The sequence below is a fragment of the Coptis chinensis genome, chromosome 5, assembly GCF_015680905.1.
Source record: "Coptis chinensis isolate HL-2020 chromosome 5, ASM1568090v1, whole genome shotgun sequence".
NCBI classification, from domain to species: Eukaryota; Viridiplantae; Streptophyta; class Magnoliopsida; order Ranunculales; family Ranunculaceae; genus Coptis; species Coptis chinensis.
In genome coordinates, this window is record NC_141460.1 from 64,889,121 (window position 1) to 64,905,020 (window position 15,900).

At 37.9% G+C, this 15,900-nt stretch overlaps 2 protein-coding genes across 4 annotated transcripts; both read left to right on the forward strand.

The window, feature by feature from the left end:
* The first annotated feature begins 648 nt into the window (after positions 1–648).
* LOC147498352 (uncharacterized) lies at positions 649–1,131 on the forward strand. Its single transcript, XM_086563215.1, has one exon. It carries the CDS (start codon positions 649–651, stop codon positions 1,129–1,131), a length of 483 nt encoding a protein of 160 aa, XP_086419341.1.
* A 70-nt stretch (positions 1,132–1,201) lies between these two features.
* LOC147498353 (hypersensitive-induced response protein-like protein 1) lies at positions 1,202–5,528 on the forward strand. 3 transcript variants are annotated; one of them, XM_086560368.1, is made up of 6 exons: positions 1,202–1,393; positions 3,258–3,467; positions 3,937–4,057; positions 4,145–4,236; positions 4,319–4,415; positions 4,962–5,528. In XM_086560368.1, the coding sequence occupies exons 2-6, from the start codon at positions 3,276–3,278 to the stop codon at positions 5,318–5,320; spliced, it is 861 nt and encodes a 286-aa protein (XP_086416494.1). In that variant the 5' UTR covers positions 1,202–1,393; positions 3,258–3,275; the 3' UTR covers positions 5,321–5,528. The 3 variants fall into 3 exon arrangements, with proteins under 3 accessions (XP_086416494.1, XP_086416495.1, XP_086416493.1); XM_086560369.1 differs by lacking the exon at positions 1,202–1,393 and adding an exon at positions 1,759–1,969; XM_086560367.1 differs by lacking the exon at positions 1,202–1,393 and adding an exon at positions 1,967–2,260.
* The last annotated feature ends 10,372 nt before the right edge of the window (positions 5,529–15,900 follow it).

Consider the following 15,900-nt stretch of genomic DNA (forward strand, 5'->3'; position numbering starts at 1 on the left):
ACCACTTGGGACAAGGAAAGGATAAGATGGTTTGGAGTGAGGAAAAGTCGGAAAACTCACCGTGAAATCTGCTTATAGACACATCTCAAAGGAGAAGAATATAGGGCAAAAAGCTCTAATATTAATACTCATACCGTGGTGAGGCATATATGGCAAGCTAGACTCCCGGCCTAACCTCCAAATTGTTCCTATGGAAAGTGTATATGGATGCTTTGCCATAGGGGATAGGCCGAGGCTAGACATATGGGAGGGGAGTTCTCCCGCCTTTTGTGCTACAAGAGTATGGAAACAGATAGTCATTTGTTTTTGATTGTGAGTGGTCCGCATCGCGTGGTTCACCTCAGGGCTTAGGTCCGAATGGAAAGCAAAGGCAAAGAACAATGCAAAAGTATGGATCACTAAGTTTCTTAGTTGGAGTAATAACAAAAAAAACAACACATATCTCGCAGAGTCCGGGCTTGTTATCCGCTTAACAACATCCGGAAAACAAGAAATGAAGCCAAGTTTGAGCAAAGGGCACCAAACAGGGAAAAGAACCATTAGAAGAAGTGAAATGGAGGCCTACAACCGCATCGATAGCTTTGAAGAGAATAAAAAGCTGAGATCTCTAACCCCCCTGAGCTTATTTTAGATAGAGTTAACTATGATATGGATGCACTATTCCCAGTGATTCCTAATGATTGTGTTAATTTAAGATTTGATCTTTGCTTTTTTCGAGGGCTTGCTCGGGGAGAGCGGCCTGACAATAAAGCATGGGACTCGGAAGGCAAAGTGATAGGGGCAGGCATTAGGAAATTCAAAGCCAAATCTGCAGAGGAAGCAGAGATGGTTGCAGCTGAAGTGGCAATAGGACTGGCCATTGCTTTTGGATGGAATGAAGTGTATATAGAAGGAGACTGTTCAGAGGTTATAAAGGCACTTAATAGCCAGTCGTGTTCATGGGTGTATGAGAGCTTGAGAGACTATGTAGTCCAGTTCAGCTCTGTTTTTGAGTTCTGTAAATTTCAGTGGATAAACAGGGAGTCTAATGGTGAGGCTCATCAGTTAGCACAATGGGCCTTCCATATGCAACAAAGGGAGAAGCTACCATTTTGTATCCTAACAAACAAGATAACCCCTGTAATGCTGTAATGCTTTAATTCTATAAATATATGTGGTATTATCGAAAAAAAAATAGCTTCTGGGAGCAACTTATTAAAATGCTGTTACTTTTGTCGCTACTCAAAAACAATGGGTCCACATAGACTCAAAAATCAAAACTGATTCTATCCACATTTCTTGCCTAGGCAGCCGCAATAAAAGCCATAGTTGTAACTTGTAATTAAACTAAACTAAACACAAACTCATTTTAAGGAGTAGGAAAAAAACTTGTTTCGAGAAAGTGGGTTTTGAGGTAAAATTTTATTTTCTTAATATTTCGTAAATCTGAACACATACACATATGCCAAATTGGTACTTGTTAGAATTATGTGTACTTCATTGATCTGTTTGTTATTGATCCCCAGTATTTGTTGTTTTGTTTATAAGACACATCAGCTCTGGATAATTGTTACTTAGTTATTTTTTTTTCTTTTTAGCGTTTTATATGTTTGGGATGTGGTGTGTTTCATGAATAATAAGATGCTTTTCATACTCTATAATTGACGTAATTTCTGAGGTTTGTGGTATCTCATTATTAGATGACTTTGCCACTGGGAACTTTCTTAGACACTACGCTCTAGTTTACTATATACCCAAATTCTAATTGAGTTTATGAATATAAAATAAGTGGGCCTGCTCTGACAGCTAAGCTAATTGCCTTACATGGTTGTTGTGAACCAAAAGTAGGAAGGAAAATGACATTACGCATAACTAGGAAAAGGTGGTTCTTGATTACCATCCATCGTCGTGTTGTTCCTAAATCTCTTGTGGAAGATAATGTTGCTGTGACATGTTCTGATATTGATCAAAATGGCTTTAGTGGGTTGTAGTGAGTACATTCGTAGTTTATAGTTGTGAACTTTGTCGGAATAGTATACATTGACTTTTCCTTATTGAAAGAAAATTAATAGAAGTATCAAGTATGCATTAAATAATATAAATGGTATCTATCTGCTCTTATTCATGGGAATTTAAAGGAAGTAGGCTCCCTTGTCTCCATAGTCTATAAATTGTTTGGCCTAGATAATTCCATCTTTAATTTTGGAAGTCGTCCCCATTCCCTATTCTGCTCTTCTTGTAGCTTTCTTCCTTTTGTTGCTTGTGTTGAAAGAAAACCACTGTAAGTTACCCTTGCCTTTGAGTTGAAATGAATTCTATAATTTCTTTTTGAATGATTGTTAAAGGTGGTTGATTAACTCTTCTTTTTGCCCCATATTATTTGCCAATCGGGCAATATGTAGCTGGGTTTCAATCTTTGAATTTGTCGGAAAAATAAAGAACTTCAGGAAATAATTGCATATAGCATGGAGTTACAATTTATTTCTTCATTGAAATCTGTTTTTCTTTCCTTTTGGAGGAGGGCGATAGTGAAGGGGGGAAGACTAAGGTCCACTTTCTGTGTTACATGAACACGCTATATTTAAAAAATAATCCGTGTCGGATACGTATCCACGTGTCTGTGTCGGACACACATGCACACGTTGTATGTGATTTAACTCAATTTTTTATATTTCCCTGTGTCAGACACTTCATATCCGTGTCAATGTAAGTTAGCCCAATTTTGTTAATTTCATCTTCCCTTGAGAGTTTTGAAACAGTGGAAATTGTACTGCTTAAATGGCTTTTAAGGGGAAGTCACTCCAATCGAAATCTGCATCACTTTTTTTTCTTCTTCATATTTCTCTATGTTGATCCTAGTGTGGTAACATTTCTATTTGACAAAAGCTCGTTGAGGATTCTTCGAGGACTAACTGAGAAGCTTGTAGTGGAATAGATAATTTTTATATGCTTCATTTTGTAGTTTGCTGTTGTGATCTATTATCATGTCTGCAGTACAATTTTGAGAAAAACTTTGTGGGTCCTTGTAATCTGTTGTTTTCTCTCAAACGTATATGTTGCCTATAACCTGAAGAAAACTTTTGCTTGGAGGCTCTATGTTTGGAGAAAATTGTTGTTTGTATGGGTGGCCTTGAGTATGCTTTATTGCTACCTTGTGGCATCTGTCTTACACTGTAATTATGTATGTTAAACTAGATAGATGTTTTGATAGTAACTTGAAACCATTGGGTTAGCTGCAAATTGTCTTTTGGAATGCTGACATTGGAATTTGTTGCAAGATATAAGAGAGAAGTAGCATGGGTAGTTTCTTATGCTGTTGTGTTCAAGTGGATCAATCCACAGTAGCTATCAAGGAGAGATTTGGAAAGTTTCAAGAAGTAATGGAGCCAGGATGCCACTGCCTTCCATGGTTTTTAGGTTCTCAGGTTGCAGGCCATCTGTCGCTTCGTTTGCAGCAGCTAGATGTGAAGTGTGAAACTAAGACAAAGGTGCCAATTCTACCACAACATCCATATCACGCCTTACATTTTCTCTGGTTACTCAACTAAATAGCTTCTTATCTCTCTGAAAATTTATGTTTAGACATTCAATTCTATGTAGGGATGAAAACGTTAGTATTCTAACAGATATTGTCACCCTTCTTGATGCTAAGGTTTGTTAGATGTTTAGTCCAAACTTTTTCTATAATGGAGAATGGAGTCAAAATACAGACACTATCTCTTCATATTTGAACCAACTTTTGGACTTTGTTCTTGTAAGGACAGAGGCATAACAGTTGAAGGATTTTTAAACCATCTATCTCTGTGAAAACGTTAAATTGGCAAAGCTTGATTCAAAAGGGCCTTGTTATAGTTTTTGTTCCTAGATTATATTAATTAGGCTTTTACATCTCAGTTCAGATCTCCTATGGTATGCTAGTAAACCTAGTTGATCCTTTTCTTCTCATATATGTTGCAGGATAATGTATTTGTCAATGTTGTTGCATCTATTCAATATCGTGCCCTAGCTAACAATGCAAGTGATGCCTTTTATAAGCTGAGCAATACGAGGTCTCAAATTCAAGCATATGTGTTTGATGGTAAAATTTGGAATTTGGATCAAGTACTCAAGATTGTTTTTTCACCACTACAATTGTAAACTGAACTTTCTGTTTCTAAATATTCAGTGATCAGGGGTACTGTTCCAAAGCTTAATCTTGATGACACTTTTGAGCAAAAAAATGATATTGCTAGAGCTGTGGAAGAAGAACTTGAAAAGGTGAGAATTGTTCACATGATCTTTGTTACAGCTTTAGAGCCCAAATGTAAATGTGAATACTTACATCTGAAATGTTTCACAGGCTATGTCTGCCTATGGGTACGAGATTGTTCAGACACTCATTGTTGATATAGAACCAGATGAGCATGTGAAGCGAGCAATGAATGAAATAAATGCTGGTAAATATTTTTCTCCTTTAGTTTTGTTCAGAATTTTGTATACTTTTAGCCTTTTCTTGACTATATAGAGTTCGTTCAAGGAAAAACATTTTTCGATAGCACTGGACCCGTCAATCAAAGTTTGTCCTAAAAATCTTAATTAGAACCGTATCTCACTAAATTGTCCAGTGAAGGGTTGTATAGGTTAGAGCTTTTGGCATAGGAGACTTTAGAGACTTGTCCTATCAAGCGACGTATTGTATGTAAATATTCCACACTTATATCAGAACCAAGGATCAGCTGATACTTAAATGATGAGGGGGGAGGGACAGTTTGAGTTATATATTCCCTATCATGACGAGTCAATGAGGTAGATATATAAGAACATGGTATGGTAAATTAGGTATAACATTTATGCAATAAAACAAGCAAATCTCATTTCGTCAGTGTGGTAATTAGATCATTAGAATGACATCTTCTGATCTTCCCTAGTAATTGTTTATCGAGTAACATAGAACATGCATCTCCTTTTATAATCTTTCTTTTAACCAGTTGACTTTTAATCAGCTGCAAGGATGAGGTTGGCAGCTAATGAGAAGGCAGAGGCTGAGAAAATTGTGCAGATTAAGCGAGCTGAGGGTGAGGCTGAGGCCAAGTATCTGTCTGGTTTGGGTATTGCCCGGCAGCGTCAAGCGATTGTCGATGGTCTAAGAGATAGTGTGCTAGGTTTCTCAGACAATGTACCAGGAACTTCAGCAAAGGATGTGATGGACATGGTTCTTGTTACACAATATTTCGATACCTTGAAGGAGATCGGCGCTTCCTCTAAATCATCGGCTGTATTCATCCCTCATGGACCTGGTGCTGTTCGTGAAGTTGCTACCCAGATTAGAGATGGATTGCTTCAGGCATCCTCTACCCAGTAAACTTTCTGAATTCTCGCTATGGTGCTTTTACGAAACTGCATCTTTATATTTGTTTGGGTTGACATGTTTAGTGGTTTCTATGTTCGTATGCGTTGTAGCTGGTTAATAACCTTTGCACTTTGTAAACTTTGATTTATGTGGATTGGAGATTGGACACAGTTTGGAAACATAGAGTAAAATATACACCGCTAAGTGTTGTTACCCATCATAAGTTCTATCTACATACATTGAACAGTGTTTGCTATGATCGAACCATCTTTGTCAATTAACTCACCCTAGTCAGATGTGGTGAAGTCCATAAAACTTGAACTGCAGACTCAACTGCCCAGGAATGGCAGGAGCTGTTGAAAGTTACAGAATCTAGGTCTACATTGCTAGGAGCCTAGCATTTTTTATAAGTGCTTTCAAAATGCATTCGCAAGAACCTGCAGGAATAACCCAAGGTTTATTGTCTCTGACATCAGCTAGATGCAAAACAGTCCCGCAGGATTGTTCTATGGAGTGAGAGTTATACATTGGGTTTTCTGATAGAGTTAACTAGTATTACCCCCCAACCAGATGTGCCAATTAGGGTTAACTAGTATTACCTAGGGGTGCAAACGGATAGGTTCGGATTTTGATATACGAATCCGAAAATTTATTTCGAATCCGAATATGACGGATATTAAAAATTTTATCCGAATCCGATTTTGGATATCCGAATCGGATATCGGATAATATATGATCCGAAAATTAAAATTAATTAAAAATTGTGTTTGCTTTGAATAATTCATTTTACCACTATATATATATATATATATATATATATATATATATATATATATATATATATATATAGTCTTTCACTCTTTCTCTTAAAAGTAGTTACTTAAGTTAATTTTAAAATAAGTACGTAAGTAAAACTTCACCTACAAAATGAATTTAAACCTATTTTTTTTGTCGATATGATATACTCAATATTAATATCATCTCTACAAAATTTCATCTCATTTGGAAACCTCTAACATTGACAAAAAATAATTACAAAAATTCAACATTTCTGGACCGTTAGATTTCTTTTTAAAGATGACAACAATTTTTATCTATGTTAGAGGTTTCCAAATGAACTGAAATTTTGGAAAGATAATCATTATGGTGAGTGTTTCAAAACCACAAAAAATTAGGTTTGAATTCATTTTGTAGGTGAAGTTTTACGTACGTATTTATATTGAGAGAGAGAGAGAGAGAGAGATGTTTACCATGGTTTATACCACGCCCCTTTACAATACCACGCTCCTTTACAAGATGAGTTAAAAACTAATATTTTGTGGATATGATCTCCTAACTATAGATAGATTTTCCACAAAAATTCGGCTTATAACCTATTTAAAAATTGTTGACAATTTTAATTTTTTTTTTAACAGTCCAGATTTTCCGATTTTGTAATCATCTTTTGACATTGTTAAACATCATCAAATGAGCTGAAATTTTGTGGATGTGATATTCATGGTTTGTTGGACATATCTACAAAAAAATTAGGTTCTAGTTCATCTTGTTGGTGACGTTGTGGGCCATATGAAAACCATGGTATATTGATCCCTCCCAGTCCTTCTTTAAAAGTAAGCTACTTAAGTTAACTTTAAAATAAGTACATAAGTAAAACTTCACCTACAAAATGAATTCAAATCTATTTTTTTGTGGATATGATATACTCAATATTAAGATCATCTCTACAAAATTTCAGCGCATTTGGAAATCTCTAACATTGGTAAAAAATGATTACAAAAACTTAACATTTCTGGACTATTAGATTTTTTTTTAAAGATGCCAACAATTTTTATCTATGTTAGAGGTTTCCAAATAAACTTAAATTTTGGAAAGATAATCATTATGGTGAGTACTTCATAACTACAAAAAATTAGTTTTGAATTTATTTTGTAGGTGAAGTTTTACGTACGTACTTATTTTACGTTAACTTAAATAGATACTTTTTAGAGAATTCTATATATATATATATATATATATATATATATATATATATATATATATATATATATATATATATTTGTCATTTATTATTATAATTTTATATTATTAGTTTATGATTTTATATAATATTTTATTAAATAAAAAAATAAAAAAATAAATTATATTATAATAACTATTAATTTTTAAAATCGGATCGGATATTATCGGATGCGGATATGGCAGTATCTGAATCCTCATCCGAAACCAGTTCGGACATAAAAAATTATTTGAATCTGAATCCAAAATTTTCGGATAATATGCGATTTTTCGAATACGAATTCGAATATTTGGATATCCACTTGCACCCCTATTATTACCCCTAACCAGATGAGCCAACTAGACTTAACTTTTCAACACCAAATGATGTGTCTTGGGGGGACCACAATTTGATTTACCTTGGGGGGCCAAAATTTTATTTGTCTTGAGGGACCACAATAAAAAATAATATGAAAACCAATGACGTGGTTGTTAGTTATTAGTGTCTTTTATTTGTTTTGAAAGGGACCACAAGCTATACATTTGGTGACACGGTGTTGGAAAAGCCGTGACGTACATTTGATGAAATATTAAACCAAACACTAAATTAACTGGTTTGATGATTTTTTTTTTATGTTGGAATGATTTAGTCTCTCCAAAAATAGTTTTTTACCAAAATTTCAAGAGTTTGGTGTTTGGTCATGAATTGGTGTCACCATTAAAGATGTTTATAGTGACCACACCGAGGACCAATGATGTGGCCGATTTGGGCTTACCGTTGAGCTCAGGTTAGATCTTGGTCTAGATCTATGAGCAACAATTAGCACACACTTCAATGGAGTTAGATTCTTATTTCTCTAGTCTCGAGCAGTGTTCATGATTCCGAATGGAATATCGGAATTCTGCCTAATATTTTGGTTTTTAAAAAAACCGGAAAAAACAATATAAGGTTAAAATATTGATGATTCCGAAATTAGTTAAAATTCTGAATATGACATGAGTCGAAATATTATGAATTTTGGTTTTTGGATTTGTTGGAATTTCGATAATTCCAAAATCCCGAACTATGGTCTCGAGGCAAGATAGTATTTCAAAATAAGATAGTATTCCAAGGAAATAAGGTATCGATTTTCATCACCATTCTGAACAAAAATATATCGCGTCATTCAAGTGTGTAGTAAAGATATGTAGCAATCAGTGAAGAAATGATAACTTTAATTGTTTTCCATCGACTCGTGATCCACAACAGCTTCATAAGCCGACTCCTCTGTTCCTCTAGGCTTACCTCGAGGAGACCACACTACTCCCAGATCAGCAACAGCTTCTGTAGTCTCTACATCTGTCCCTCCAGATTTCCGTGAAGGAGACAACACCTCAACTATCTTCTTAATCTTCTTAATCCTCAACACCCCCAAATCTTCAACTTCTTCAGTGACCACATACGTTTTTCAGTCCTCTATAATCTGACAGTAAGAAAGACAGCATGCATATTAGAAATTTACCAACCTAGGAACTCAGGAAGCATGACATGTAGTACGTATACACACGCGACATAATTGCATGTGGTGATTGCGATCTTCTGTTTAAGTTTAAGAGAGGACAAATTACTTGGACGAAATACATATCATGTTCAGGACAAATTACTCGGACGAAATACATATCATGTTCAGGACAAATTACTCGGACGAAATACATATCATGTTCATGTCTCTTATTAAGTAGGAAACACAATATGACCTTACATACTGTGAGGGGCTAATATACACAACCAATGTATATTATATATGTGTCTAGCACAACTCATCAAGAGAGCACTCCTCCTAATAACAGCTCGTTTCATAGCGAACCCAACTGTCTCTCCATTACGAACTGACACTATCAGAAGACACCTTTCCCGACGAACACATGACAAATCGCTTCACAGCGAACCAGCAGACTCACTTCACCTAACAACCTCATATACTCACTCTATGACCTCACTCCAAAGTGACTCGAGTCGAATGGACGACCTCGTCCTGGAGTGACCTCCATAGTGTTCGCTCACCCCGTTCTATAACGGCTAGTAACGCACGCTTTCACTAATGCATTAAAGGCCACTGCTTCAGTCGCGCATCTCATCAATCGCCATAACTTGCCATCATGACCTGAAGACCAGGATCTGGCCTGACGCTAAATAAGAGGAAGGACCGCCAAGGTTTTCTATATAAAGGGGACAGGAACTACGTCTAACCTGTTTCAAGTTCCTCTCCAGAGAGAACTTGATACGTAGGCAGTTCGTCCATACGAACTCGGTCAAACCCAGTTAACCAATCCATCTTGCCCAAATTACTCACTTTAGTAAGGTTAGACGAAATATAATCTTTACATTGGCGCCGTTTGCGGGTCGATTTCCTAGTGAAAATAACACAATCAAGTTGTTATTCTGAGGCCCACGAAGCATGGAAATCCTCATGGATTTAGTCAAGCAACTTGTCTCTACCGTGAGTACAATGCAACAAGCAATCTCAAACTTAGAAGAAGACAACCAAAACCTGAGGAGAACTTCACTCCTAACCAGGCGCCCTGCTTCTGGCATCAACGCATTTAACACCGACGGACCACTCCAGCCAGAAGATTACTCAGAAGACTGAACTAGCAGAACCACAAAGACCACGCCGTACATTCCAATTCCATACGAACTAGAGAACCATCGCAACCATGACAACAAATATAGCACGAGGAACGCAATACCCAAGCCTGAAGTAGCTTCAAACCACCAGAAGAAAAGAACATGACGAGGGAATAGACAGTTTTACTCGCTATCCAAACCAATGGAAGAAATCCTCAAGGAAATCAAACGCATTCCATTTTTTCAACCCCTCCCCCTGAGAGCAGACAAGCTCCCCAAGAAACAAGGCAATCGCTTCTGCCATTATCACCAACTCTGCAATCACCACACCAATGAATGTCAGCACTTAAAACACCACATTCAAGACCTTCTCGATAAACGTTATCTATATGAGTACCTAGCGATTCCAAAAATCGAACTAGTTATCCCTTATGGCATAACTCAATCTGTGAAACTCTCTAGATCGTTAAGCCACATTTTCAACAGCATCCGAAACACTCCATTTTTCAAACTGGACATCAAACCAATTCCAAACGTTACCGGTCAGCCGTTCTGTCAATTCCACCAAGTTCACTCCCATCACACCGACAAGTGTAAGTGCTTGAGAAATTACATACAGTACCTGATCAGCAAAGGACTCTTAAAGAAATTCGTTGACAACGAACTGTAACAACCTAGCAGAGGTCGAGAACAAAGGGACTACGCCCACCATAACGCCAACAGTGGCAAACCACAAAAACAAAAGAGAGTTCGAACTACTGGGGCTTTTACTCAAACACACGTCCCAACAGTCAAGACCAAATCAAAACATGACTCCCCCCATTCCACACTCTCAGTTCTCAAGTGGATCCACCCATATCGTCTAGATTCACTGACCTACAGCTAGGTCGCTTACCACAACGACAATGTATGGCAGCGAACATCAGCCAATTCAGCACGGTACACACAGTTCGCAAAGAACCGTTATCATCTGAGCAAAGGACCATCTAGGCTTTCACAAAGATCCATTTGACATGTTTTCTTTATTTCGTCAATGTCTTACCTTTCTGTTCATTAATAAAGTTATCCCTCTTTCATGGAACATGTTTTTCTCCGTACTTACAATTCAGTATAGAAAAATACCTAGTTCACAATGTCAAACCAGTTCGCTTCCACACACACATTAGAACGACTAACGAACTGTGATAACCACGAAGTCACACTTCGAATCCCCCATAACAAGGGAGACGAACACTACACCAGGACGATGCACCCAAGAAACTCCGTCCATATGAAAAACACAGTAGCTAACTCAAAACTCACTCTTACTCAAGAGAGACATTAACAAACCACATAGTACGAAGCGTACTAATCAACCAGTAGTACGCTCCAATACGTCCTAGCCACAAATAGCCCCCGATCTCACATACTCAGAGCAGATCGATATCAGTCATATGCCCACACCAAGATCAACGTATAATCATAGTCGCATAGTGCAAACCATACACTGGGGGGCTTCGCCAATAAACAAATGCACAGATAGAAGCACCTCACCAATCCGGACGGATCTTCTACCATTAGTCTGTATTAACAGCCACGTGTAAGGTTGCATTTCTTTTTCAGGCCAACTAAAACACCGTGCTGACGACTTACAAAAGATCTAATCAAATTCAGCAATCGTCACATGAACTTGCCTCACGAGCTCACTCCAAAGTGACTCCAGTCGGGTAAATAGTCTCGCCAACTGGGGACCTAAACTTCTGGGACCAGTTCAGGATCGACCTATGATGGTATCATACCAATGGACGACTTCGCCCAGGATCAACTCATCACATACTCGCCCCACGAACTCACTCCAAAGTAACTCAAGCCGGGTGGACGACCTCATCCAGGAGAAACTCAACGTTGGAACGACCACTCAATCTACTAAAGCGCCACCCAACCTACAGATCGGTCACTTATATGCAGGACGATTTGAAGCTAAGAGCAACTCAACATGAACATACCTCACGAGCTCACTCCAAAGTGACTCCAGCTGGGTAAATAGTCTCGCTAGCTGGGGACCTATATTTCTAGGACCAGTTCAGGATTGAGCTATCATGGTATCATACCAATGGAGAGCGGAAGCTAGGAGTAACTCAACATGAACTTACCTCACGAGCTCACTCCAAAGTGACTCCAGCTGGATAAATAGTCTCGCCAGCTGGGGACCTATATTTCTAGGACCAGTTTAGGATCGAGCTATCATGGTATCATACCAATGGAGAGCGGAATCTAGGAGCAAATCAACATGAAATCGCCTCATGAGCTCACTCCAAAGTAACTCAAGCCGGGTGGACGACCTTGTCCAGGAGAAACTCAACGTTGGAACGGCCACTCAGTCTACTAAAGCGCCACCCAACCTACAGATTGGTCACTTATATGCAGGACGATCTAAAGCTAGGAGCAAATCAACATGAAATCGCCTCATGAGCTCACTCCAAAGTAACTCAAGCCAGGTAGACGACCCCCTTATAAAAAACATCCAAGTCAAACTCACTAAGGTCAATAGTTTTAGAGAGAGATGGACTATCCATCACCATCTTCCCATCACAAGTTCTGACGGTCCACACATTATCAGCAACATCACCGACCTTCCTTTTCAAATTTGGCGGTCAAACTACCACAATCACCTCCTCCAGATCCAAGAACTTCCCCAGAGGACAGAAGAAACCTGTTTATCCAACTTACACTCCTCACAAATTCCTCTGGACAGCCAGTCATTACCTTATATATCTGCTTTCCATGTGTGAACTTAAACTCTCATCAGCTCGCCCTAATGAACAGGAACGAACTAATGAGAGGGGGTTGTGTAAGGGGCTAATATACACAACCAATGTATATTATACACGTGTCCAACACAACTCATCAAGAGAGCACTCCCCCCTCATAACAATTCGCTTCATAGCGAACCCAACTGTCTCTCTATCACGAACTGACACTATCAGAAGACACCTTCCCCGACAAACTCATGACAAATCGCTTCACAGCGAACTAACAGACTCACTTCACCTAACGACCTCATATACTCACCCTACGACCTCACTCCAAAGTGACTCGAGTCGAATGGACGACCTCGTCTTGGAGCGACCTCTATAGTGTTCACTCACCCCGTTCCATAAAGGCTAGTAACGCACGCCTTCACTAATACATTCAAGGCCGTTGCTTCAGTCGCGCATCTCATCACTCGCCATCATGACCTGAAGATCAGGATCTGACCTGACACTAAAGAAGAGGAATGACCACCAAGGTTTTCTATATAAAGGGGATAGGAACTACGTCTGACCTGATTCAAGTTCCCTCCAAAGAGAGAACTTGATACGTAGGCAATTCATCCATACGAACTCGGTCAAACCCAATTAACCAATCCATCTCCCCAAATTACTCACTCTACTAAAGTTATACGAAATATAACATTTACACATACAAAGATAGATACCAATTAATAACCACTCAAAACGATTACTTTAGCTACTTGAAACTGCACAAACAATGACATTATCATTTCGACATTCCATTTTTATCCATACAACGAATAGTTGCAACATGCTCACCAAACTCATATCACTCTTCCTCGTACCATGCAAGGCTATGAGATTGAATGAGCTTTATAACACCATAATTTCCGAAAGGCTATTATATCATCAGTGCCAGGCTCTTCGCAATATTTAGCTGCAGCAAGATGTTGTTGTAAGTTAATTTATGATGCTAGTGACATTATCGAGATGTGTGGACCTCACCACACAGAATGTTCTGTTTTTGGTATCGTTAAGAAGAAAGATAAACACGCTATAATTAAAAGTTGGGACGAAATTCAAGAAAAATAAAATCAAGGTTCATATGAAGAGGAAGAGCAGAAACAGGAGGAGAAAGTGTTTATTCAAGACCTTTTGTTCCATAAGCAGGGAGTGTTGTATGGTTTAAATGAATGTAACAGACTATTATGTTTTGAGCTATTGGAATTAGAAACGCTTGAGCATAAGGTTTTGGACACACTGCTTATGAAGAGACCAGAATCTATTAAGGCCAATTTTATTACCAACTACTTGGTGGAATCATGTGGAGAGTTATTAATGGTTTATAGATTTCGCAACTATTCAATTGGTCTGGAGGTTGGATAAAGCATATTTTCACTATGATGTTTCTAGTATTTAAATTTGGGTTAACTAGTATTACCCTCGTATTAGATGAGCCAATTAGGATTTCCCCCTTACTAGATGGGAAAATTAGGGTCTCCTCTCAAGTACACACAAAAACAAAGTCAACTTGGATTGACCGTTTTTTTTTTGTGTGTATTTGGGGTGGGAGACCCTAATTTCCCATCTAGTAGGGGGGAAATTCTAATTAGCTCATCTGGGGTGGGGGTGGGTAATATTCGTTAACCCTTTAAACTTCGATGGTCTTCTGCAGTGGGTCCAGGTGGAAAGCTTGGGCAATGAACTGTTATTCTTAGGGAAAACTTCTGCCATGTCCATCTCTGCTAAAGGTATTCTAGGATTTAAAGGTGATTGCACCTATTGGCCATCTTTAAGAAATCCTAGAAGGAATGAACTTCTAATAAATAAATTTTTAGTACGACTTTAGAAACAGTCTAGAAACGCTCTAGGTCTATTCTCATTATATTGCAAAATCTGGTTTGGACGAGTTCTAGCATGCAAATACTTACACAGGTTCTTGAGCCTAACTGTAGTGCTTTAAGAAATTGATCACTATTAACAGTAATGAATTGCTAAGATGAAAGATCAAGATTGAAATCGAGTTGAAATAATATTTGTTCTTGAGTAATAATATCGGTTACAGTATTCTCTCTTTTTCTCTCTCTTACTCTCAGTTTTCCATTTTGTTGTAATGATCTCCCATGAATTAATCTTTTTCTTGCTAGTCTATTTATAGTTCTTTTAGAATAGCTTGGACCAATCCCCTCTTGACATGTGTCCATCCTTTCCTTCCTCCTTTCCTTTTCCCGCTTTCCTGCAACATATCAATTGTAATACAAAATATCGATAATAACTGCCGAAATATGGAATTGATGATATTTGCCCATGACATCGCCCCCTCTCGAAACTTTCAAATTTCAACTTGCAAAATTTGAATGCTACGAGAATCTATCAAAATATGAACAGTTTCAAATTTTAAAAATTTCAAAAAATCAGGTGGTTACACCTAGAAATCTGAACAGTTATCACGAAATATTCACTATAAAAAGAGTTTCACCGCTTTCTCTCTCTTCACTTTCTCCCAAAAAGCTTTATCTTTCCAAACCCCACCACCATTATCGTCTTCAGAAAAGCTTCATTTTGTCTGTACTTGGTGTTACTTTCAACAAATTCTTCTGCACAATATCAGGTTAGTACTACAAAGTAACTTAATATGTTATTTCTTATTCAGATTCCATAGTTTCTCGAAAATATTTTAACTGATCTTACCATCTTCTTTTTTCTAGATTATGTTACTTAGCGTTTAGGCTTTGAATACTTGAATATTACTTGTGTACCCTTATACTAACTAGATTTTTAACACCAATCTTTGACAGTATGGCTAGGAGAAAAATTTGTGTTAACTTTATACGTACTCTCTCGAAACAATCTCGACTTCGACATCAAGAACGTATGCATTTGAGACACACCTTTTCACCTCGAAACCCGACATTATCATCTCGAGACACCGACACGTGTTTATTACATAATATATTATATACTTATACTATATATAGCGATAGTAGCTCAGATAAAGGATATAATTCTAATAAAAATTTATTGTTTTAGTGATACCACCATGTCGAGCGAAAAGTCTTGAAGTCTCGCACTTCGCATCAACTTCGTCTCGCATACGCCCGTCATCCCAACGAATTGAGTCTGCCGAACCAGAATGGCATGCCTCCTATTTGGCTGATGGTTTACCCTGCCATCCATTCGAGACTGTTGATTCTGACATCGATCGCGAGATTATTGATGACCAGAGTATTTGGAGT

Excerpts from the sequence above, each read along its gene's own strand:
- LOC147498352 (XM_086563215.1), top strand. The coding sequence starts at position 649 with ATGGATGCACTATTCCCAGTGATTCCTAATGATTGTGTTAATTTAAGA.
- LOC147498353 (XM_086560368.1), top strand. The coding sequence starts at position 3,276 with ATGGGTAGTTTCTTATGCTGTTGTGTTCAAGTGGATCAATCCACAGTA. Across the intron at positions 4,058-4,144 it reads TCAAGCATATGTGTTTGATG|TGATCAGGGGTACTGTTCCA; the intron begins GTAAAATTTGGA and ends CTAAATATTCAG. Across the intron at positions 4,237-4,318 it reads TGGAAGAAGAACTTGAAAAG|GCTATGTCTGCCTATGGGTA; the intron begins GTGAGAATTGTT and ends AATGTTTCACAG.